Source organism: Numida meleagris, chromosome 1 (assembly GCF_002078875.1).
Source record: "Numida meleagris isolate 19003 breed g44 Domestic line chromosome 1, NumMel1.0, whole genome shotgun sequence".
NCBI classification, from domain to species: domain Eukaryota; kingdom Metazoa; phylum Chordata; class Aves; order Galliformes; family Numididae; genus Numida; species Numida meleagris.
In genome coordinates this window covers 177,059,514-177,082,343 of record NC_034409.1, presented here as the reverse complement: position 1 = coordinate 177,082,343, position 22,830 = coordinate 177,059,514, and the positions used below count along the sequence as shown (strand labels likewise).

Below are 22,830 nucleotides of genomic sequence, written 5' to 3'. Positions count from 1 at the left end.
CCTGCGCGGTTTTCCTCATCGCTCACACGTCCCCTTGCCGTCATTTAGTCAGCAGCTTTTCTGAACGTTCTCGCTTCTCTTCTAACCATGCCACGAACGCCGGATTTCACGTGGGCTCTTTTGGCCCGCAACCACGAGTGACGGTATTCCTTGGTGAGCTGCTTCCAGGACAGCTCCACTAACTCTACGGAACTAGCAAAAGCACTTAGAGAAGCAAGAAACACAAAGCTAACTGCTTTTTCTCACAGGGAAAAAGGAAAAGACCGCCACCCACCGCAGCCGCAGCGCCGCGCGCGGAGGACGCTTAGGCCGCGAGGCCCCGCCCCGCCCGTGACGTCACGGCAGCCAGGCGCCGATTGGCTGCGGTCGGTGTCGCAGCCGCTTTTCCCCGTTGTCGTTTGAAACTCGGCCTAAAATGGCGGCGGCGGGGAGCGGGGCCGAGGCAGCGGCGGTCAGGCTGGAGGGGGCGGGGGAAGAGGAGGAGACGGAGACGGCGGCGGCGGCCGGGGACGGGGACGGGGAAAACGAGGTGGTGGACGGCGGCGGGGCCGGCAGTGCTGCGAGCGCGGCGGCGGCCGGCGGTGAGAGCGAGGAGGAGGAGGAGGAGGACGTGTTCGAGGTGGAGAAGATCCTCGACGTGAAGACCGAGGGGGTGAGCGCGCGGCGCCGCCTCCTGTCAGCGCCCGCCGCTCTCTGGGGGCTGCGGCGGCACCGGGAGCGGCCGCGGGGCCCTCCCGCGGCGGGGAGGCGGCTCCGGGCCGCGGAAAGCGGTGGCTCGGTGCGGGTTCTGGCCCGCCGCTGCGGCCGGGCGGGGTGGGCCCGGGCGGCTGCCGTTGCCCCCGCGCTGCGTGCGCGAGCGCCGGGCGCTGCCGGCGCGGGCAGAGCCGTTACTCCGCTGTGCTTGGGCGGGCGGTTCCGCTGCGCGGCGTTCTGCAGGCAGCCTGTCTGCATCTTCCCGCCTCGGCCAAAAGAGCGGCTGAACCCGGAGTTGCTGCAAACTTTTTTTTTTTTTTTTTTTTTTTTTTCTTTTTTTTTTTTTTTTTTTGTCGGCGACACGAAGCCGTGGTCTGTGCTCGAGGCGCGGGGTGCGGGCTGGGCAGTGCTGGGCCCGGGGGCTGTGAGGGCCGCTACGAACAGGTGGACTTTCTCCAGCTGAAATAACGGCTGCAGTGGCCTTCAGGCTTTGTTAGGCAGGACTCTGTTACCTTCTCTCCTTCCTCGGACAGCAGCCTGCATGTTTTCATTGAAGTCTTTCACAGAATCATTGAGGTTGGAAGAGATCTCTAAGATCATCCAGTCCATCCGTCAGCCCATCCCCACCGTGCCCACCAACCACGTCCGTCAGTGCTGCATCCACGTGTTTTTTGCACACCTCCAGGAATGGTGACTGCACCACCTCCCTGGGCAGCCCATTCCAGTGCCTCACCACTCCTGAGAAGTTGTTCCTAACATCCAACCTGAACCTCCCCTGGTGCAACTTAAGGCCGCTGTTGCCTCTAGTGCTATCACTGTTATGCAGTGGCAGACCCCCACCTCACCACAGCCTCCTTTCCTGCAGTTGCAGAGAGCGATAAGGTCTCCCCTGAGCCTCCTCTTCCCCAGACTGAGCAATCCCAGCTCCCTCAGCCACTCCCCACAAGACTTGTGGTCCAGACCCTTCACAGCTCCATTGTCCCCCTCTAGACATGCTTCAGGGCCTCGACGTCTTTCAGAAATTCCCTAAATTTTACAAGTGAAAAATAACAAACACAGCTTTTTAAAAACAATTTTTGTATTTTCTATTTGTTTATTTTAAGGAGTTTATATTTTGGAGCTAAGCTTCAGTCACAGTCACGCAGGTGTGGAAGTCCACCTGCTCCCTGAGGAGCATCAGGGATACAAAGTGCTGAGGTTGGGGAACATTCAGATGAAGAATTGCTTTATGTATTTATGATGCTGCAGTGCTTTAGTTGTTTCTTAGGCACAATATGTCCATGGCTTAAGAGTATTATGCTGTGGAGGTGTGAGGTGTTAGCCACAATAGTCAATCTGGCGTGAAAGCAAGAGCACTTTTTTTACAGTGAGGGATCTGAAAATCAGCCTCCTTGGGGAGGAAGATCATGCTCTGCACACACTGATGAAGAGCACCAAAATACCTCAGGGAGGTGATCCTGCCCCTCTGCTCTGTGCTGGTGAGGCTTCACCTGGAGTACTGCGTTGAGATGTGGAGTCCTCAGTACAGGAGAGACACAGACCTCTTGGCGTGCGTCCAGAGGAGGGCCACAGAAATGACCCAAGGAATGGAACACATCCTCTGTGAGGCCAGGCTGAGAAAGCTGGGGCTGTTCAGCCTGGAGAAGAGAAGGCTCTGAGGTGACCTGAAAACAGCCTTTCAGTATCTAAAGGGGAGCTATGGGAAAGAAGGAGACAGGCTTTAGCAGGGTCTGTTAGGATAGGACAAGGGGAAATGGTTTCAAACTGAAAGAGAGAAGATTTAAACTGGATGTAAGGAGGAAGTTTTTTACAGTGAGGGTGGTAAGGCACTGGCACAGGGTGTTCAGAGAGGTGGTGGATGCCCTGTCCCTGGAGACACTCCAGGTCAGGCTGGACGGGGCTCTGAGCACCTGATGGAGCTGTAGGTGTCCCCATTCATTGCAGGGTGGTTGGAGAAGATGACATTTGAGGGTCCCTTCCAACTCAAACAATTCTATGATTCTGTGTATACACTGAGTAACATCTCCTAAAACAGTCTGTGCTATGTGCAGGCCACCGGCAGCCTGCTCTGCACTGCGCACGCTGGAGGTTTCCAGGCTGGGTTGGGGGATGTGGCCACACAGGACATCTGCTTGCCCAGGATGTGTTGGTCCTGGGGGCTGTGGTTGCTCCAGACTCTTTCTGTGGCTCTCAAATGGGGGCTGTGCTCCTGTGCTGCAGACATGCAGGGCGTGGCAGGTAATCACTCACACCTGAGATGAATGGAAAAAGCTGTATGCTGCATTCAGTGGGGTGTGTTATGTGCAGTCAGCTTTAGGCTGATGCTTTTCAGGTGCATTTCAAAGCTGGGGCAGATGCACAGAGCTGACAAGGCTGGCTCTGGGCTCCTGTGCCACATCTGCAGATGTGGTAACTGCAGGGTGCTGTGTAGAGAAGCTCCTGTCACCTCCCATGCTGGCACTCTGTGGCTGGCAGTGATGGGTGGGTGGGAGAGACGGTGCTCCAAGGGACAAGACAGGGCTGGGGAGCTGCCTACTGACAGGCAAACACGGGCTTGTCCTGCTCCAGGAAGGTAGCAGCAGAAATTCTGTGTGTTTTGAAAGCTTCTGTGCTGCATGAAAATTCCACTGAAGTGACAAGCTGCAAGGTGAATGGTGGCAATCCCCTTGGATTTAGGGAACATTGACTCTGTTGTTTAGTGAGATAGAGGCATTCTGATTAACACCTGTGATAATTTCTTTTTAGAAAATAAGTTCCGGAATGGTTATATTGTCTTATATTCACTATTATATTTTTAATGGAAAACAGATTTTTTTTTTTAAGTTTGCTGCTGGGCGTTTCTCCCCTTAGTGCTAAAAGACTTTCCAATCTAGAGGAATTACTTAGGATGAAACCGCAATAATAGTGAGCTTAGATTCTGTTGAAAGAATTGATCTAGGGCAGCCACTGCAATTCTTTACCAGTATGTTTGTAACTTTGTAACGTACATCAGAGATGCACATAACTTGGGTTTTGTCTAAATCTAGATTTGACTTGTTCTCATTGAAAGGCTCTCATTTCTGATTGTTGGTATTGCACTTTATCAAAAGTGGAGTTGATATAAATCTGACACGTTACAAATTCCAATTTAGAGCTGAGTGAGCAGTGCTACTATATTAGAAATCTTAAGGTTTAAAATTCTCTTCTTCACCAAAGAGAAGTGGTTAAAACTTTTACAGAAGAAACATTAAAACTTAATTTGGTCACTGTCAGAAAATCTATCCCAGTAAGATATCTGGGAGTATGTGATGCGTTCGTTGTAGCTGTGTTTGGGAGAGAAGGAAAAAAGGTATTAGAAATATTTGGGACAAAACCACTCCAACTTCTGAGTTTTATAGCGTCGTTAATTCAACATGTGATACAGATGGAAATAATTCTAGAAATCCTAATGTCAGCGTCGGGTTGAACGTCTGTTACATTCATCTGCGTGTGTACACAATGATGGATCCGCTGATTGCCACAGGAGTTGGGTGGATGGGAGAATACTGTGCTGTAACATACTTGGTGTTCTGGTTCTTTTCTTACAGGGTATAGTTCTGTACAAAGTCCGGTGGAAGGGCTATACCTCTGATGACGATACCTGGGAACCAGAGGTTCATTTGGAAGACTGTAAAGAAGTGCTGCTTGAATTCAGAAAAAAACTCGTGGACACTAAGCCGAAGCCTGTGAAAAAGGACCTTCAGGTGTGTTCCTCCTTCTGCTATCCTCGACGAAACATGTACTGCCTGCCTAGGCTCTTTTAATGGCAGGCATGGGAATGGAAGACATTGGGGATATGGAAGTAATGACTTCAGTGATCTTTGATCTGAAAGCTTTTTCTTCCAGCAGACGTCGAATGTTGTTGCTGTTGTCTGGTTAAGGAGCTCTTTCAGACTGACAGGCTTGCTCGTAGAGTCTGAATGCATTTAAAATTTAGTATTTCTTCATTAGAAACTGAGATAAGGATGTATGGTTATTTTAGTTATTTTTTTGACAACAATGCAGCTCCTGTTCCCTGCTCACAGGCTTACTGCCAGTGAAGCTGGGCTCTGCTCTTTTCACAGAAAACTTTATTGCAAGAAGGCAGTTTTCCCTTGTTTGTTTTGGTTTAACTGCTCAGCCATTTTCAAAATCATACATAAGAATCATTTTTGAAAGCTGGTATCTTGTGAGAAATCCATAGATAAATTTTGCAAAATCAAGGTAATTGTTTTTGGTGTAAAAGAGTTGAAATTTGGTTTGGTTCTGGACTCGAGCTGCTGGGCGTCCAGTTGTTTGCTTTGTTTCTTTATACGTTTGTTCTCTTTCAGGCAGCCAGCAATGTAATGTAATGTAGGAAAGTGAGCTAGGATTGTGCTTATAAATTTGCAGCCAATTTGGCTGCAAGGAATGTTGTTTGCAATGTACAAAAAACCGTTTACTTTGGGCCCAAGCACGACCACTGCCATTTTTGTACAGCTCACGTGAAAGTGATACAGTTTAATGGGGAAATACTTTCTTTTTTCTTTTCCCCTACATTTTAGAAACTTTCTCTAAATGATGATTTGTTTGAAGCGGAATCTGACAACGATGGGCAAAGCGAAACAAAAGATGATATTTCACCAAAGAAGAAAAAGAAAAAGTCAAAAGAGGGAGAGGATAGAAATGCGGATGACCTGAAGAAGAAAAAGTCTAAGTCTGCAAAAGTCAAAGAAAAACCCAGGGCAGAATGTGAAAATTCCTCAGAAACTTTGGTTTTGGATTCAAAACCCAAAAAAAGGACTTTAGAAACCAAGGAAGATTCAAAGGATCCAAAGAAGCAGAGGAAAGAAGATACTAAAGAAGTCAAGAAAAAGAAGGGAGATGTTAAAGATGTAAAAATGAAAACTAAAGAAGATTCTAAAGAAAGTAAAAAGTCACGGAAGGAGAAGCCAGGAGATGTTCAGTTTGTCTCAGAGCCGTGCACGTTAGATGATGCGCTTGTTCAGGAAATGGATAATGAAAATCCAGGCTTATACTCTGAAAATAAAGAGGAGGAACAAGAAGTAAAATGTGAAAAAGAGAGGTTGGAAGAAGAAATAGCTGAAAAAGATTCCGTTGCTGACAGGCAGCTTGATGGATCAGCAAGTAATGAAGATGATAGTGTTGAGGTTAAGGCTAAAAGGAAGAAGAAAAAGAATCAGAAAATGGAAGATTACAAAGAGGAAGGTAGGAAAGTGGAAAGCAAAGATATCTCCTTAGAGAAGAAAAGCGTGCTCAAAAAGCAGAAAAGTCAGGAAAAAGTGAGAATGGTGGCTGCAGAGTTGGAGAAAGTGCCAGCTGCTCCTGTGTCAGTGCAGAAGGCTTTAAAGGTGGGCGCTGAGGAGAGAGGGCGCAAGTCCACGGACTCTACCGAGGAGGTAAGCAGTGTTAGCACATCTGGGTGCGGGTTCAGATCCCGTCTGAGGCAGAGTTAACCCAAAAGGCTGCCGGTCATGATGGCAAACAGCAAAATAAGAGTCTGAAGGTTAGTGAGATAAAGCAAAAGAAAGGTGCACTGCAGAGTCTGTAGGCAGGGTGGAAGAGCTGGATTTTGAAAGAGGGGAGTGCTTTGGGAGAGAAGAGTGTCTTTTAGGTCTGAAAATGTGAATCTCTCGTTTGCTGTGTGTTCCACAGATGGGTGCTGTCCTTCTTAGCCTCTCGTTTCTCCCATCTTCAACAGCTGCCTCGGTTTGGCTTTGGTCTGCTTGCATAGTAAGGCATTCAGTCTCCTAGCAGCTGTCCAGCTGTGCAGTGGAGAACGCTTTTGAGATAAGATGAGCACTTGATTTCTCGCAGAAGCCAGCCGCTCAGTTACACTTCATGTGTGTTAGAGCCTTACGAAGGATTGGAATGCTGGCACTGCTTCTGAACCCACATCTCCCAGATAATTGTCCAGCTTGTCTTGTCTTGTTGGGATTCCCGTGCTGCGTTCAGGAGATGCTGAGTTGCACAATTTGGTGACACGGTGATTACAAACACTGTACCTCTTCTAACAAACGAGCTAATCAAATACTAATGGACTATTGAATTTCTCCTATTTATTACGATAATGCTTTAAGAAAAACAAGAAGATAAAATAATTTTTAAAACTGTAATTGTGTATGTAGGGAATGAAGGGGTACTTCTAGAATGTTTATGAGGAAAATCTGCTTTTGGAGAATATTTTTCAGCTTCTTCAGACTATTCTAATACAATTTTCAGTTCTTAAAAAAGAATCATTGGCTGCATGGAGAAACTCCTTCCTGATTTGTAACCAAGCTGCAGCCACAGCACCTTGGTGCTTATTGGATTATGTCCCACTGCTTCTGAGGCCATAATTCTGTGGTGACAAGGGTCTTATTTCTGTAGGTTCAGCTGTGGTCCTCCATGTGAGGTTGTTTTGTGTATGGGGTGGATCACCTTAACGTAAGCACGTTGATTTGTTTTGGACAGAGAAGCATTGCACGGAGTAACCTCAGAGCTGAGCTACACAGAGTACTCTTTTTGTGGGAGCTTAGTGGTAAAAGCTCTTGTAAACAAGGCTAAGCAATAGCTGTGCTGCATAGCTGGTTTCACACAAGCAATAGCTGTGGGGCATAGCTGGTTTCACACAGCTATTTCACTCATTTTCTTCACAGCAGTAACTCACTGAAATGGAATGGCCCTTCGTTACTCCAAGTATTTTCTCATAGTTTGAGGCTATAGCGTTCATAAGAGAGCAGCATCAGATAATCAGATAGATCCTTGAATTCTGTTTAGTACAGACAGTGTACGAACCCCATCACCTCAAATATGAAGAAATGAGTAGCGGGGAGGGGGAAGGTTGGTTTTCTTCCTGCTTTTCAGCCAGCACTGTCAGTAGATATCTGTGTGAGGTTTTTCTCCTGCCCTTGGAACAGACCAACAAAGCTCGGAAAGCATTCTGCTTTCTGCCATCCATCTCCTGGAGGCTCGAACGGCGTTGTCTGTACCTGGCTGGGTACTGTCCAGAGCACCTGGGGACTCACCGTGTGGGTGGGCTCGGTGCAGAGCTCTGGGGTTTGCTGTGCTTCATGAAGCTGTGGGCCCAAGCGGATTGTTTTTCTGAAGGAAAAGCGTGGCCTTTGGCTCAGCTGCCTGTCTGTGATGACGGAACACTGTCACGTCAGTCTGTGGTACAGGATTCTCTGTCTGGAGTCGTTTTGTGTGATGAACCCTTTCTTCCCTTTGATTTACCTTCTAAAAATAAACGTGTAGGGTATGTTGTGCATCTCATCAACATCGGGAAATCTGGAACAGAACTCAAGTTTTCTAACAGCCCTTGTGCTTAGCAACATCTGGTAATCCTTTCAGTTGTCTGCTCCTGCTGCGGGCTCCTGCCTGGGATGACGTCTGTCTGTGCTGCTGCTTCATGGTGTCTGTCACCAAAAGCCAGAGTTCTGAGGGGAGAGAAGGAAGGTTTCGTGGTGTACTAAATTCATTTAGTTTTTACCTCTCCAAGACGTGCCGGCATTAATGATTCTGTGATTTCTACGATCCTATTCTTGAATTTATTTGTGCCTCCTTGATTTGCAGTCTCCTTATTTGGTACCTTGGGATTTCACTTGTCATATCTCAGTCTTAGTAGAGAGAACACTTCTGAGAGAGAGTTCTGGTTTCTGCTTGCTGTGTAGTCACAAATGATGCACCAGCTAACATTTCAGACTCAGAATGTTAGATGGGGTGGTTTCCTGGTGTGTTTTGTCTTTGCTGTGGGTCATTCTAGGAAACTGTAACGCAGCCTAATTTTAAATGTATGCTGGTTTTGGTACAGGCAAGCACCTTGCATGGCTGGGATGCTGCAGAACTCCAAACTCAAGTTCCTTCATTTGGAAATAAGATCTTTTACTGAAGAAGCCTTCCCAGAGCAGCCCCTCTCTCGCACATTTAATTCTTTTCTTAGGAGTGTCTGTGAGTCTGCTGTCCACAAGTTTTCAGTAGTGTTAATTTTAAATGTATCAGATAACTGGAGCAGCGAAAAGAAGCTATTTTCCACTTTCATTTGATCCTTTTTCTTAATAACAGGAGAAAGAAATAAAGAAAGCTGAAATGAAGGAAAAATCTCTAAAAAAAGAGTCTGAAAAAGAAGAAAAGAGCAGAAAAGAACAGAAGGTCCTAAAAAGTAAGTGTTAATTGCTTAAAAGAGAAAGGAAACACCCTTCAAGCCACTCTCCTCTTAATCCTGTAAAGGCAGATACTGTATGACATTTCTAGTACGTGTTCCAGAAGCAATTTCTGCTTTCCTTTTAAGAATGAAAGCCTGCTCTTTGACGGCTTTGTGAGAATGCTGCATGAGGCATGAAAGTTTATAAAGCCTGTAATGTTTTTATAGACAAGTCAAGATTTTGCCCTTTTTCATTTAGTATTGTTAACTATGCCTCTTTATCATTGCCAGTGACAACGATGTTTTTTTTGTTCATCCCACTATTGTCTATTTTATTACAAATTCACACTTTGTATTTCTGGAGTAACTGGTAGAGGTTCAGTTCAGGCGAACTCTTGCTTTAGCCACAGTAATGGGTTACTGTACAAGCCTTAAAATATCACAGGATGACTTGAAACGTGAAGAGAAATGTCTGGGTTGGGCTTCTGTTCTTAGTTGTGTGATGGGCTGTTAATGTTAACTCTTGATCTCAGTAACATTCTGGATGATTCTGTTCAGTTTAAGTTTCCTTGTTACTCTGATGAGGATGAACCGAGAGAACTTGGTAGCTCTGCCTTTGGCATTCTGAGTGGGTGCAGGAGGAGCTGTGGTGCTTCTCGTAGCTATTGGCAGAGAAACAGCTTTCACTTAAAGGACAATAGATGCTGACAGCGCTCAAGAAAAGTAGTAGCGAGCAGACGGTTAATTCCTGTTTGGTCATCACAGGTACTGAAGCATTTTTTCATAGTAGTCATTCATGCCTAATTCTTAACCAAATTTCTTAAAAAGAAGGCCATACTAAGTAGAAAGTAGTCAGAGCCTAGACTTAGCAGGGTGGCTGAAGGTGAACTAGCTGTCTCTGATTGTGGCTTTTTTTGTTAAGCACACTTCAGCAACGATTAACTTATGAAGAGAGAACAGACCCCTACTAAATGGACTCCGGACACTTATTCAAATTTTGTTATGTAAAAGCCTTTAGTGGCTCAAGAAGTCACTCTTGGTAACTGTCTTAATGTTTTAGGCTATAAGGACATCAAAAGTGCATTTGACATGTTTAATGTAGCTTCAGAAGAAAAAAAGGAATACTCTGAGAATAACTGCAAAAAAGAAGAAGCCTCGCTAGAATATAAATTCATAGAAGAATTAAAATTAAAAGACAGCAAGGTGCACAAGGAGAGGAGGATAAAAGAGGAAGCAGAAACATGGAATTACGCTGCTGCAGGAGGTGGTCGAGAAGTAGTGGATGTGTGTCAATTGGAGAACTCTGGTGAGCTGTAGAACCAAACGTAGGAGAAAGATGAGCGCTTGCATTTAATACTTTCTCCATTGCTGTTTGCATCTCTTACTGCTCCAGTCCTTATTACCCCAGGAGACTGGACCATCAATTTCTTTTGAAACTCATTGCTAATTTTTCAGCGTATCAGCGTATTTCTGCTGTTATAGTAATGGAGTGTTGGCCATCTCTGATCGCTTCAGCCTGATGTCATAGAACTAATAAGTGGCTTCTTTCAAGCAAAAGCATTTTGTGTCTGCTTGCAGCATAGCTTTCATTGTTTGGAACTTTTTCATGTTGGCTTCCAGAGTCTGAATGAAAAGTAGTATGTTGTGTTGCTGATTACTGAAGTAATGGCAAGCAGCGAATAATTTGGGAATTTATAAGTTACTTGTTACTAAATTTTATTGTTTTCTTTTATAAATACGATAGATGGCAAGCAGCAAGTCTTGAGTTTGGGTATGGACATGCAGTTAGAATGGCTAACGCTAGAAGACTTTCAGAAGCATCTCGATGGAGAAGATGAGAATCACATCTCAACAGAACCAATATCCAGCAGTAAGTAGTTGCTGGGAGAACAGGACTTTTCTTATCTAGCATCTCAAAGTGAAATATGCTATACCTGCATTAAATTTATTTTCTAGCACTCCTGAGGGATGCTGTCAAAAGTGGAGATTACATGACAGTAAAGATGGCACTTTCTTCAAGTGAGGAATATAATTTGGATCAAGAGGTAAATTTTCTGTAGTAGAGTTATTGAATGGGGGAGTGTCAGATTTGGACTGTTTGAAAAGTTCTCTCTTGTTGACTAGTAGCGGATTTTGTAGAAAAAGCATAATGGGTGAAAGATGAGCACTGAGTACAAAGTATCAGTATTTGTTCCCCATTTCCTTGTAAGAAGGGAATTTTCACAGAAGCGTCCTAGTCGCTGGATCTGCAGCAAATTTGCCCATTTTTGAGAATTAAAATCTGACATCAGAATTTCCACCGCTGTCCTTGTGTAGCCATGTAATGTAGCATTTTAAGGACTGATCATCATGCTAAAACTTCTATTGCATGGTAGAACAGAAGATGCCAAATGAGCTGTTGAGGCAAGCATGTGCTTTTTGAATTGTAGTGTTTGGTGGAAAATGTAAAAATGAGTGAGGAGAGACTGGCTGCTCGCAGAAATCTCTTCATATTTTTACTCAGATAAAATCCAAAAGCAGCACTGTGGTAGCAGCTGGCTTAAGCCCTTGGGCTTTTTCTCCAGCGTTTGCCAATTTCTTCTTCCACTGTCTCGCTCTTTTCCCTGCTGTCACATACCTTGCTGCTTTTTTTTCTGGCTCATTCTGTTTTTCCTTCATGTGCTGGAGCTCAGTGTGAGGTTTGTGAGTGAGAGGAGTGTGTGGTGATAGTTTGTCCATGCCTGGCAGCTGTGTATGTGTGAATTATTCTGCTGGGGAGGAGAGTCTTGTGAAAGCCGTTGCTGCATTTGCATTCTTTGTCTTGCAACTGTGATTTATCTTCAAATATTCGATTTTTATGGCAATGATTGATGTTGCAGGATTCGAGTGGAATGACTCTAGTAATGCTTGCTGCTGCTGGTGGACATGATGACCTCCTCCGGGTCCTAATCAGGAAGGGAGCTAAAGTTAATGGCAGGCAGAAAAATGGAACAACTGCATTGATACACGCAGCTGAAAAGGTTGGCTTGGTCACTGTTGTATTTGTAGTTCTTGACTCTTATTTAGATGTAAAAGTGGTATCCTTTTTTCGCCCCCTTTGGGTGATGCCTAAACAATGAGCAGGATACAGCAGGATGACTTTCACTGCATAATATTGGTGGCGGTGGTTACTGTAGGCTAAATTCTTGGGTGATAGTAAAACCTTTCTAAGGAGGGAATATCATAGGGCAACTTGGAAAGAAAGCTGATGCAAGGGGTATCTCTAAATTTCTCTTTCGTGGGGCTGAAGTTCTTGCAGTAGAATTGGTTGTTATTTTCTTTGGATGGGCAGGATCCAGACTTGGGAAACTTGGAGAGCAAATCTCTGATTAAGCAGAGTTTGCTACTTGAGAGCAGGGAAATAGAGGTAGTGGCAAGCTCTTCTCAATCTAAGGCCAGCTTGTCTTGACTACTAAGGTAAAGGATGCTTGGTGGTAATCTCCTTTGTTTGAGCTGGTTTGTTTACTTTCCCGGGTAGAGGAGGTATGAGGCCTAAAAGGAGCTTGGTTCCTGTTTGCTGATTAATGCAAACATACTGTTTGGGGATGGGTGGGTTTCGTTTTTTCCCCCTGGGGTGTTTGTTATTACAGGGTTTAGTAAAAAGTAAGAACTGTAAATGCTCATGGAATTTGCCTCGGTCTGAAATGGTCTTTATGAGCAATGAAAGAGAACAGCATAACTTGTGACATGCATCGTGCTTGTATTTTGATATGAAAACTGAACATGTTACACCTCCTTGTCTTATGGTTTTGTGTTGCTTTTTAAAGAATTTTCTAACAACAGTAGCTATTCTTCTGGAAGCTGGGGCATATGTGAACATGCAGCAGAGCAGTGGTGAAACTGCGTTAATGAAGGTAAACTCAATATTTGTCCTGTCATGGTTTAGTTTGCCAATTATTGTTGATTATTAATAATGTATAGAAGGCATAAGTGTATTTTCAGAGTTGATACAGCTGGGACATAGACTACATTTGAAGTACAGGTACTACTCTCAGTTACACGAGGTGGTGTTTCAGTAGATTTTTTTAACTTACTGTTAATTCTAAACAGCGTCGCCAGCATGCAGTGTTAAGTGTGGTTTGTCATCTTCTGCTGCTTGGGTCAAAGAAATGTGGAGATGGTCATGAAAGTGAAATAATTTGTCAACACAAAAATAAAAACTGTAGAGAAGAAGACTGCTTGAATCTGCAGTGATTGGCCTCTGTCTGTTCACCACAGGGAAATGGTGTTTTGTCGTTGGTGTTTGCTTGGCTGGTTGGTTTTTATTTTGTTGTTATGGGGAAATTCCAAGACTCTTAGAGCAGTCTGTGCCCCTCTTAATAGGTTTTCGGTTTATATCTAATAATTCCGCCAAAGTTTGTGTTCCTGGTGAACTTGCTGTATTTCTATGAAGGCTGTTTAAGGCAGTTTGTTTACAGAAGAGATTACAAGAGCTTTTCTGTTTGAGACAATGTGGTATTATTTTTCTGTTAACCTGCCTGACACTTAGGGAATTCACATCTTCCGTGAAGAAAACAGTGACGCATTTGTGGTTTCCTCTGTCACTGACATCCACAGTCTCTGCGTTATTTGACTACCTCCATGAGCCTCAGTTTTGACCACCTTAGTTTTCCGGGGTGTTTTCTTAGTGTTCGATGCACAGCTGTGCATACCCTCTAATTGGCAGCCTGCGGAGACTTACTCCACGTATTTGTTCTGCTGTGCAGATATGAAGAGTAGTGTCTTCATTTCCAGTAACCTACTGGAACAAGTTTAGCGGTGTCTGGATAAACATACAAGTGCCTTTCTCAGGTCACTCTTACTTAACTGTAGGAGTTGGTTCTTAGCTCTAAAAAGAGGGGGAAAAAAAGTCCCGACAGTTCCTCTTTTTGTTTTTTCTTTTAGCTTTATCTGTTGGGGAAGTGTTGGTTTTGGTTTTGTTGATGTAAGAGTATGGATTGAAAAAGTACATATGAAAGTTCAGGTATCAAACAAATGTCAGTTGATGACTTCTGAAAGGCCTCATAAGGCTATTCCGTACCGAGGCGTTTGGAAACAAGCTGTCAAGAACATGATTGCATTCTTCAAAGTAAAGCTTTCTTTAGATTTTCCAGTGCCTTTATCAAGTCCTCACCTGAGACACCTGGACATTCTTGCTGTAGGTGATGCTGACAGCTTTGGGCACGTGTGCAGTTAATACCATGACTGTCTTAACATAGCAAAGTGACAATTTGGGGCAAATTCCATTCCTTTGCTGTACACCTGAGGTAACATTTATATTGACATTCCTACAGACAGACATGTGGAAGTCTTCCTTCAGTCAGTCTGAATGCTTCTACAGAAATCCATTTATTTAGTTAGTGTACTCTTGCAGATTAGATCTTTTCAAAGAACTTTGTTTTGTTTTCTTTTAAATAAAGTCTATTTGGTAAGCCCAGTGTCGTTTCTGTGGGATCAGGAATATTGTGATTTGTTAGCATTCACAGGGCAATTTTGTATCAGAAATAGTGTTGCCAGTAGGAGTAGGGAAGTCATTGTCCCTCTGTACTCAGCCCTGGTGAGGCCGCACCTCGAGTACTGTGTCCAGTTTTGGGCCCCTCACTGCAAGAAAGACATTGAGGCCCTGGAGCGTGTTCAGAGGAGGGTGACGAAGCTGGTGAGGGGTCTGGAGCACAGGCCTTATGAGGAGCGGCTGAGGGAGCTGGGATTGTTCAGTCTGGAGAAGAGGAGGCTCAGGGGAGACCTCATCGCTCTCTATAACTACCTGAAGGGAGGTTGTAGTGAGCTGGGGGTCGGCCTCTTCTCTCTTGTAACTAGTGACAGGACGAGGGGAAGTTGCACCGGGGAGATCTAGGCTGGACATTAGGAAACACTACTTTTCTGAAAGAGTGGTCAGGCGCTGGAACGGGCTGCCCAGAGAGGTGGTGGAGTCACCATCCTGGAGGTGTTCAAGAAACGTTTAGATATAGCGTTGAGAGACATGGTTTAGTGGGGTTATTGGTGGTAGGTGGATGGTTGGACTGGATGATCTTGTAGGTCTTTTCCAACCTAGCTAATTCTATGATTCTGTGATTGCTTTAACTTGTTTTCTGAGTTGTAACTTAACTTTGGATTAAAACTTGTTTCTGCAGTTGTTCTTTCTTCAGTGTCATGCTCTACTTTAATGGGGTTTGCGTTGTCCATTCTCCCTCCTTGTCGCTTGGCACAGGCGTGTAAAAGAGGAAATTCGGACATCGTGCGGCTGATGATTGAAAGCGGAGCGGACTGTAACATCTTGTCAAAGCATCAGAACAGCGCGCTGCATTTTGCCAAGCAGTGTAACAATGTCCTGGTGTACGAACAGCTCAAGAGTCATTTGGAAACGTGAGTAAACTGTACTTGGAAGCGTGCTCTGTTGAAGTGTGAATTAACTGGGCTTGTAATCGTGCTGGTTAAGTCAGGGATGAGGGAGAGGTTTTGGGAGGAAAGCACAGAGTATGCCAATTCTTCCCCAGCTGGGTTCTAAGAAGGAAAGCGTGACATGTTCAGTTAGGTTGTTGAAGGCAACAGAAAGTACGCAGATAAAGCTTGGCACATGCTGTTCAGTGAATTTAATCTTTATTTCATTTGATGCCTTCCTCAGTCCATTTGCTATTTAAAATCTGCCATCAAATGTGTTTTGTAAGATCCTGAATGTGTAACTTTACCAGTGAAATGTCAGGTGAAGCTAAATACTGCTAAGTGCAAAGTGATGTCTGTGGGGTGTCACCAAAGTGATGAGCAGAACAGCTCGTGCCAGTTGAGAAAGCTTCTACACTCATTGTAAATAATCAGTGCTGCTTTTCAATCAGAAAGGAAGCCAATGTAGGAGTAGTGAAGCTGGAAGTAAAATCTAAACCCATGTTGCCTGAACGTCTTAAATAGCACGTCCCATTTTGGCTACCCTGTTGAAAAAACATGATGATGAAGGAAAAAAGGTGGAAGGAAAGTAGAGATCATCAGAGATAGAGGAGCTTCAGTGAGCACAGACAGAATGAGGTGAGCATGTCACCCTGGGACAGATTAAAAGCTCAAAATCCTTTTGAAGAATGGAAGAAAAAGGGGGGGAGGGGCAGTGTGAAACACGAGGCGTGTTCTAGAGGCCATCCATTGAAATGATGGATAGATTAGAAACAGGGAAATATTTTTTGCACGGGAAAGCTGAACTGTGGATCTTATTGCAGAATGCTATGGTCGCAGTTGCATGGGAGTTAAGAAGAGATTAAGTACATCTGCAGAGGTGTAATTTGGCTGCAGTGTCTGATTCTGGATGCCTCTAAACCAGGACACTGGAAACTGGCACAGTGTACCACAAAAAGACAACAGTAATTTCCCTTAGCTTGCTGTGGAAGCTGAGCTAGGTGGGCTTCTGGGCTTGCATTGATGTGGCGGTTCTGGTGGTTTCCTTCCAGTGGAAAACAAGATTAGGGTTCTGCGGGCGATGGTCTCACGCAGCCTGGAGGGGAACCATGCTTGCAGTAATGGCTCAGGAGGCTGAGGGTCAGGGCCTATACCTTGCACAGCCATCACAAACTCATTGCCTCAAAGGAGCTTTCTGAGGTGCAGTACTTAGCAGCTGGCTCGCAGAAGTGCCAGCTACTGATGCTAACGCATTGTCTCTTCTGAAGGGCTGGCTGCATGCTTACATGAGCAGCCTCTGCCCTTCCCAAATAGCCCCCACCTCCCCGAACAGTCTAAACAATGGAATTGTTGCTTTTTTTAGCAACATGAGTAGGGGTATGGTGGTGATGGGTTGACAGTTGGACTAGATGATCTTCGTGGTCTTTTCCAACCTTAACGATTCTGTGGTTTTCTTAAAGCTTAATGTGGGAATTGCATTACATTAATAGTGTGACCAATAAAAGGAGTGATTTATTTACTTCAACCCTGTACTTGCAGTCAGTCATTTTACTGGGGGGAAGCAGTCATCTGTTACTGTTCAGCCAGTGGTACCTACTGGTGTTTCTGCAACACTTTTTTTCATAAAGAAGTATGTGGCTACTGAGAATTGCGGTGTCTGCTGTAGTGTACTTGTCCACGATAGCAAGAAGCTGAGACCTGACAGATGGAATTTCTCTGATAAAATGTTTTATTAACAAAGTATTGGCACCTGGGGCTCATCTGTGCATAGACGTTGGTGATGAAGTCCTGACAACTGGGAATGTGAAAGGGAAATCTGGAATCATTCTTTGCTCAGGACTGTCTGCTGAAGTAATTACTCTGTGTGAAGTGCACGCCTTGCTTGTTTCCTCATGTAGACTCTCAAGAGTAGCAGAAGATACCATCAGGGACTATTTTGAAGCTCGCCTTGTGTTGCTGGAGCCAGTCTTCCCAATTGCTTGTCACCGTCTCTGCGAAGGGCCGGACTTCTCCACAGAATTTAACTATAAACCCCCACAGAACGTGCCAGAAGGTAGGGATCTTACTGTGTGTTGGCTTCTGGTTGTTTTTACTTCCAAAAAAGAAAAAAAAAAAAGGGAAATACCGCATTAAGAAACATTTTGTCTTACCCGCGATATGCAACTGGCTTTGCATGATACCTTATAATACAGTACATGATATTAAGGGTGTTCCTTATATTCGGGTTGTGGAGTTGTGGAATGCAGGAGTGCTATTTTGATGCACTGTGGGTGAAATGTGCTTAAACTGGGATTTTGTGGGTGTTTGTCCGGTTCTTTTTTGTTTAGAGTTGTAAATATCTTCTCATTTTTTATGCTGTGCTTTACTGAATTAGGAAGCATTATATACATTTATATACTAGAATGGGATATCTGTGTTTATTGAATAATGTTGCATATTGAATTTCAGTGCAGTTCATAAACACCCATACTTGACTGAGCTCAGCTCTCCTTACCAAGAGACAAGACAGACCAAACTACATGAAATTCCCAAACTCTGTAGATAAATCTAAAACTGCAAAGTGAATCATACCTGAGGATTACTGTATCTGTTTTGCTTTCCTTTCTGACACCTGCATGACTTTCATTTTGCTGCCAAAACCCCTTAGCCTCGTGAGCAGCTCAGTTGTGCTCTTAGCTTGGGTTCACTGGCTTGGGAGATCAGACTTCTGCGAATGGCTTTGATGCTCCTTTGGAGTCAGTATTTAGACATATGATAAAGGTACCTCACCACTGGCATTCAAAATGTGGTGTTTGCAGTTGTTCTAAATAACAGATCTCGTTTCAGCTCTGTGTGACTGAATTGCCTTCCCTTCTAGGATCTGGAATTCTTCTCTTCATTTTCCATGCAAATTTCTTTGGTAAAGAAGTCGTTGCTCGGCTCTGTGGACCATGCAGTGTACAAGCTGTGGTTTTAAATGACAAATTCCAGCTCCCTGTATTTTTGGTAAATCTTTTTTCATATGAATAATTGTCTGCAAAACTGCAGAACAGCCTGGGAAATATTCGAGCCTTAATTTGGATTTTGAGTATTACAACGGTGTTTTTCGGTGCGGATGGTTTTTAGTTTTTTAATATTTGAAATGAAACGTAATTTTTCTTTGTATGTGGAGAGGACTGCAGAGCCTGTAGGCACTAGATTGCATAGAGAGTTACGATTTAAAAGGCAGGGCCACAGCTGTGGGCCCCTGCTCTGTGTGTCCCTGCTGGCGCCCAGGTTGGGCCAGGGGGAGGCAGAGGGCCCTGCCAGCCTCTGCCATCCTGTGACTGGGTGACACCAGAGCTGAGGCCTGGAGCAGAGGTGAGAATTCAGCATCTGAAGGAGAATCCTTTCTCCAATTCACCTTGCTTCTCCACCTTTTAACACGAGTTCTTTAGTGTAACCATTTCAATGACCTTCCTCATTTACACGAGTCGTGTATTGTTTTTTCTATTGAATGTATCACTGTGCACACACTTATGTCCTCTTGTTTTCTCTATGACTGTAGATTGCACTCAAGGTTCTCTGCAATATATACAACTTTCAAAAAAAATCCTCCGAAGAACCACCATAGTTTGTCACATCCTTTGACTCACACGGCACTTTGGACCATAACCTGCCATTAACTTTGTCACTTCTCTTTTCCTTTTAGGACAGTCACTTTATTTATTCCTTCAGCCCAAGTGCAGGCCTTAACAAGCTCTTTATCCGGCTAGCAGAAGCTCCTACAGCCAAGGTACAAATTGCTTTCACTTGTGTATGTTGATGTGCTGTGCTGTAACTCCTGTAGTCTGCGTGCTCGCAGTTAAACATGCCGTGCTGGCTGCTCCCAGGTGCATCTTTGTGTCAGACCTGTGTTTGCTTTTACAGGTGAAGCTGTTAATAGGAGCGTACAGAGTGCAGCTGCAGTGACCTCACAGTTGCGAGCCTGTCGAGCGGCCTGACCCCTTTTGGAGATACTTCTGATTCCTGTTCAGAGACTGACAAAGCAGTTTGGAACTTTCTGGCACCACATTCTTAGTCCCAAGTTCCCACCTTCATGTTGCTCATTGGCAGTCGTATAGGGAAGTACATGTTGGAGAGCAGCTGAATACGCTGTGCTGCTTGGGACAGGGTTGTCAGCTCTTCTTTGATTTGTACAGACATAGGTGTAAGTATTTGTGCCAATACATACGGTGCTGGTTTTCTTTAACTTGAGTCCAGACTGCGTATTTCAGCTTTTCCACAATGTGGAACGGTGCATATAAGAACTATTTAAGGTAACTAAGTGAAATGTCTTTTTTTTTTTTTTAATAGAAGGATCTTTTCCATTTGTAAACTACAGTTTTCTACTTACTCAAATAACTGTAATGTTTCAATGTAAAATGCAGAACTGTTGTATTCTCAGAGCTGTGAGCAGCAGTCCCAGCTGCTGAAAGTCACTGCGTCGCTTAACCAGGAAGCGCTGGGGCCACGTTCCGGTTGGAAACTCTGCTGTAGTTGTCTCCTGGTGGGAAAGCAGGAGTGCCCGGAGCAATTCCCTGTCAACAGGCGGTTAAGTCTGCGGGTGTGAACAAAGAGGGCCAGAGAGGCTCAATGGGTAGAGCTCTGCAGTCGGATTTCCAGTTACATCAGTGCTTTAAGACTAATCTTGTGTTAGAGAAGCAACTGATAGTTTACAGGCATCCTAGCTTTGGAGTTGTTAGTCAAGTGGCGTATGGGAAAACAAATACAAAAAGCTGGAGCTAGCAAACGAGAAAACCTGCTGACTACCTGAGATGTGTGGGCAGTGCTTCCTTAGGCTAAAAGGTACAGAGGAGTTCAGATGTTCTCAGCGTGACTAACGAGAACAGGAACTGCCCTCTCATTCAGAAACTCGGTTCCTGTGTGCAAAGAGCTGCTATCTTTTTTTTTTTCTTTCGTTAAGGTGACCCCTTTTATCAGATGACAGCAGTTCTGTAATGGTTCTGTGCTATAATATAAAAATGTGATACTTCTGCCTGAAGTACAGAGTATTTTTCTTTGTAAATTAAACGACATCTTGAAAAGTAAAGGAAAAAAGTAGATTGTGCCTTTGCTGTTCTGGTTGCCATAAGTACTTTACATGACACTATGTGCCTATATTGCTTATGAAACTCTTGGGGATAAATAATGTATTTGCACCATTTTAACGGTGAGCACTCAGTTGTATCCTTTTAAGAACTGTGACTTTATATTAAAACTTTCAGCTAACCACTTTTTAAGTATTGGTTCTTGAAAGTTTAAAACTTTCCAGTAAGAGATGCCAAATCTTAGCAACGAAGCACACTAGTTATCTGTCTCAGGTTTGTGGATGGTCACATTCTCTGTGTAAAACACAGCAGCACCACGACATGCTCATTGCTGGTGTGACTGATTCCAAGCAGTCTTTCTGCAAACAGATTGATGGGTGCGTTACCAAGTCTGAATTTGGGACAGATTTGTTACCTGCATCTCTGAAATCTGCGATACCTCATTCTCCTGAGCACAAACACTGCAGTGTACAGAAAGCGGCGGCTGAGAATCAGGGTTGTCCGCACCGACAGCTGGTGGTTTTCTTCTGAATTTCAGAGAGTAGGTATTAGGAAAGAGTTGTGGAAGATCACTATGGATGTGATTCATTCTTCAGTGTTTCCTTATGGTGGAGTGACAGCTTTCACACGGTTACCATTTCCTTAGCTGTCCCTGCATTGTGAGCTTAGGAGTGGGCATGGTGCGTGTGTACAGCGCACCTCTGCTAGGGGGCTGGGCTGGTCAAGCACTGTGCAGGTGGGCCCAACAGGTTTTGAACAGGTGTCCAAGTAATTATCCAGATGCAGTTCAGAAACTGCTCTACAGTGTAACCTAAAAGCTGCTCCAAGAGTTGACAGGGCAAGTAAGTTGTCAGAGGTGGGGGTGGGTGTGGTTTGTTAGGCTTGTGCTGGGTTTAATACTTCTTCCTGTCTTGGGAAATTTGAGGTGCGGGACTGAGTCTTATAGAAAAGAGGAAGAAAACCTGAGTTCATAATGTTATGGAGGGATGGATTTAGCAGCCCTTTTCCTATTCTGATGGTGACATAAATTCTAGATTCCTACTGAAGAGATGTGAAGAATGTTCAAAGCTGGCTTCTGTCTGATTTTACTACATCCTCTTTATCCAACTGCTGAGGGTAAAGGTTTTGCAAAGGGCAAAGAGACAGCTACAGCAAAAATCACTTCAGGCACTGGGCAGAAATACTTTCAACATACTTGCTTGTTTTCTTTGCTTACTGCTATTTTATTGGAAAGGCTGAGCAGCTGGGATCACTCTGCAGCAGCAATTAATGGCATCAGCTCATTCACTTCCACTACTGCAGCCTCAGTTCTTGTGTTCCTGGCTTCCGAGGGGTGCTGGAGCTTGCTGGGTGACACGGTGTCTTTCTCAGGGGTCTGCTGTGCGTCCCACAGCCAAGGATGGGGCTGGACACCTCCATCCTCACCCTGTGACCATCAGGACCCTCAGCTCAGTTCCCACCCCGTTGCTGCACTACTGCCTTCCATTATACTATGCCCACAAGGTTTTGCTTTTTGGCTTTTTTGAAGTCTGTGAGGTTCCTGGCAGCTGCTCAGTTCACGTTCACTGTCTCTTTTGAGTTCAGGAAACAAAATTAATACATGAGTAACAGGAATTTTATTTGAAACAATTTCATTAGAAACAGAAACCCTGAAAAAAGCACAGTTAGATCACTGATGTGTTACAATGCAGTGTTAAAACCTCATGACATCCAGAAAAATGCATTTTTCATTTTCTGTTTCATTCACTTTTTCCTTCTTAATCTTTTTATTGGGCTACATTAATGCAGGTTGTTTGGGTTTTTTTTATCATCCAACTCAACTGCATAGATGGTGAAATTTTAAAGCAACTTCAGATCTTTCTGGTAACGCTTCCTCACGTTGCAGGCTCAGAGCTGTCAGGTAACCAATGCTTCTGTGCTGTGTTAATCTCGGTGCTGCAACTTCAACGCAAATTCACTGTCTTTGCTTCAAATGTGGGAAAACATGGTTACTTCTGTTTTGTCACATTTTATTATCAAATGCTATTTTCATCCTCCTTGGAGCCAGGTGGAATCGGTGTTTTTAAATTCAAACCCCATCATGTAAGTGGTATTTTAATGTATGATTTAGTGTGGTTCCTGTTCCAGCACATACAACTGTGAAGTCCTTATGAGCCCCCTTTTGCAGTATTTGTACAGGAGAGCCAGAAACAAACTCTGTTTCTAGTACTCAGTAAAAAGGGAGGCAGGACCCCAGGCAAACATCCAAGCTGTCAGCCATCATCTGTACTATATGAAATGTTAAAAGGCTGAACCCTGGAGGCTGAACATCCCAATACCTGCAGTTAGGACTTTCCTGTGCAAGGAGTTGCCACCAGATGTTTTTCTCCCCATTTCTGTGCTGGTAAACTTCCCATCGCTTCCTGCTGGTCTTGCAGGGCTACTGGTACTGTCTGCAAGCATAAAGAATACAGCTCAAGTGAGAACGATCAATTTGTCCCTCTGCTACTTAGCTAAGAGCCACTGCTCTAATTACTATTTTATTGGATGGCAGCATTGTCAGCATTGTTCTTGGGGGGGGGGGGGAGGGGGGGGAGGGAGTAGAACACAAAGAGA

At 44.4% G+C, this 22,830-nt stretch overlaps 2 protein-coding genes across 15 annotated transcripts in view; one reads left to right on the top strand and one right to left on the bottom strand.

Annotated features, from left to right (window-relative positions):
• On the top strand, positions 80–20,416 carry MPHOSPH8 (M-phase phosphoprotein 8). Of its 4 annotated transcripts, XM_021379984.1 has the most exons (14): positions 328–652; positions 4,260–4,415; positions 5,235–6,089; positions 8,734–8,830; positions 9,873–10,118; positions 10,557–10,682; positions 10,769–10,857; positions 11,671–11,811; positions 12,598–12,684; positions 15,018–15,172; positions 17,086–17,240; positions 18,045–18,172; positions 18,858–18,941; positions 19,076–20,416. In XM_021379984.1, the coding sequence occupies exons 1-14, from the start codon at positions 416–418 to the stop codon at positions 19,115–19,117; spliced, it is 2,598 nt and encodes an 865-aa protein (XP_021235659.1). In that variant the 5' UTR covers positions 328–415; the 3' UTR covers positions 19,118–20,416. The 4 variants fall into 4 exon arrangements, 3 of the variants coding, with proteins under 3 accessions (XP_021235678.1, XP_021235659.1, XP_021235668.1); XM_021379993.1 differs by lacking the exon at positions 9,873–10,118; XR_002433251.1 differs by lacking the exons at positions 18,045–18,172; positions 18,858–18,941; positions 19,076–20,416 and adding an exon at positions 15,713–15,826 and having other exon boundaries at positions 80–652; positions 17,086–17,219.
• PSPC1 (paraspeckle component 1) overlaps positions 16,899–22,830 on the bottom strand; it is a 67,774-nt gene continuing 61,842 nt past the window's right edge. For 9 of the 11 annotated variants that reach the window (XR_002433256.1, XR_002433254.1, XR_002433252.1 and 6 more), the window contains one exon: positions 21,829–22,667. The gene's annotated coding sequence lies outside the window, so the exon portion shown is untranslated. Of the gene's footprint in view, positions 17,280–19,541; positions 22,668–22,830 lie in introns of those variants that run through there. The other 2 variants (XR_002433253.1, XR_002433255.1) reach the window with 2 other exon arrangements.

Bases quoted from the DNA above. Each gene is read 5' to 3' on its own strand.
- MPHOSPH8 (XM_021379984.1), top strand. From the start codon at position 416: ATGGCGGCGGCGGGGAGCGGGGCCGAGGCAGCGGCGGTCAGGCTGGAG. The intron at 6,090-8,733 runs GTAAGCAGTGTT...TCTTAATAACAG, and splicing joins CCACGGACTCTACCGAGGAG to GAGAAAGAAATAAAGAAAGC. The intron at 12,685-15,017 runs GTAAACTCAATA...CGCTTGGCACAG, and splicing joins GTGAAACTGCGTTAATGAAG to GCGTGTAAAAGAGGAAATTC.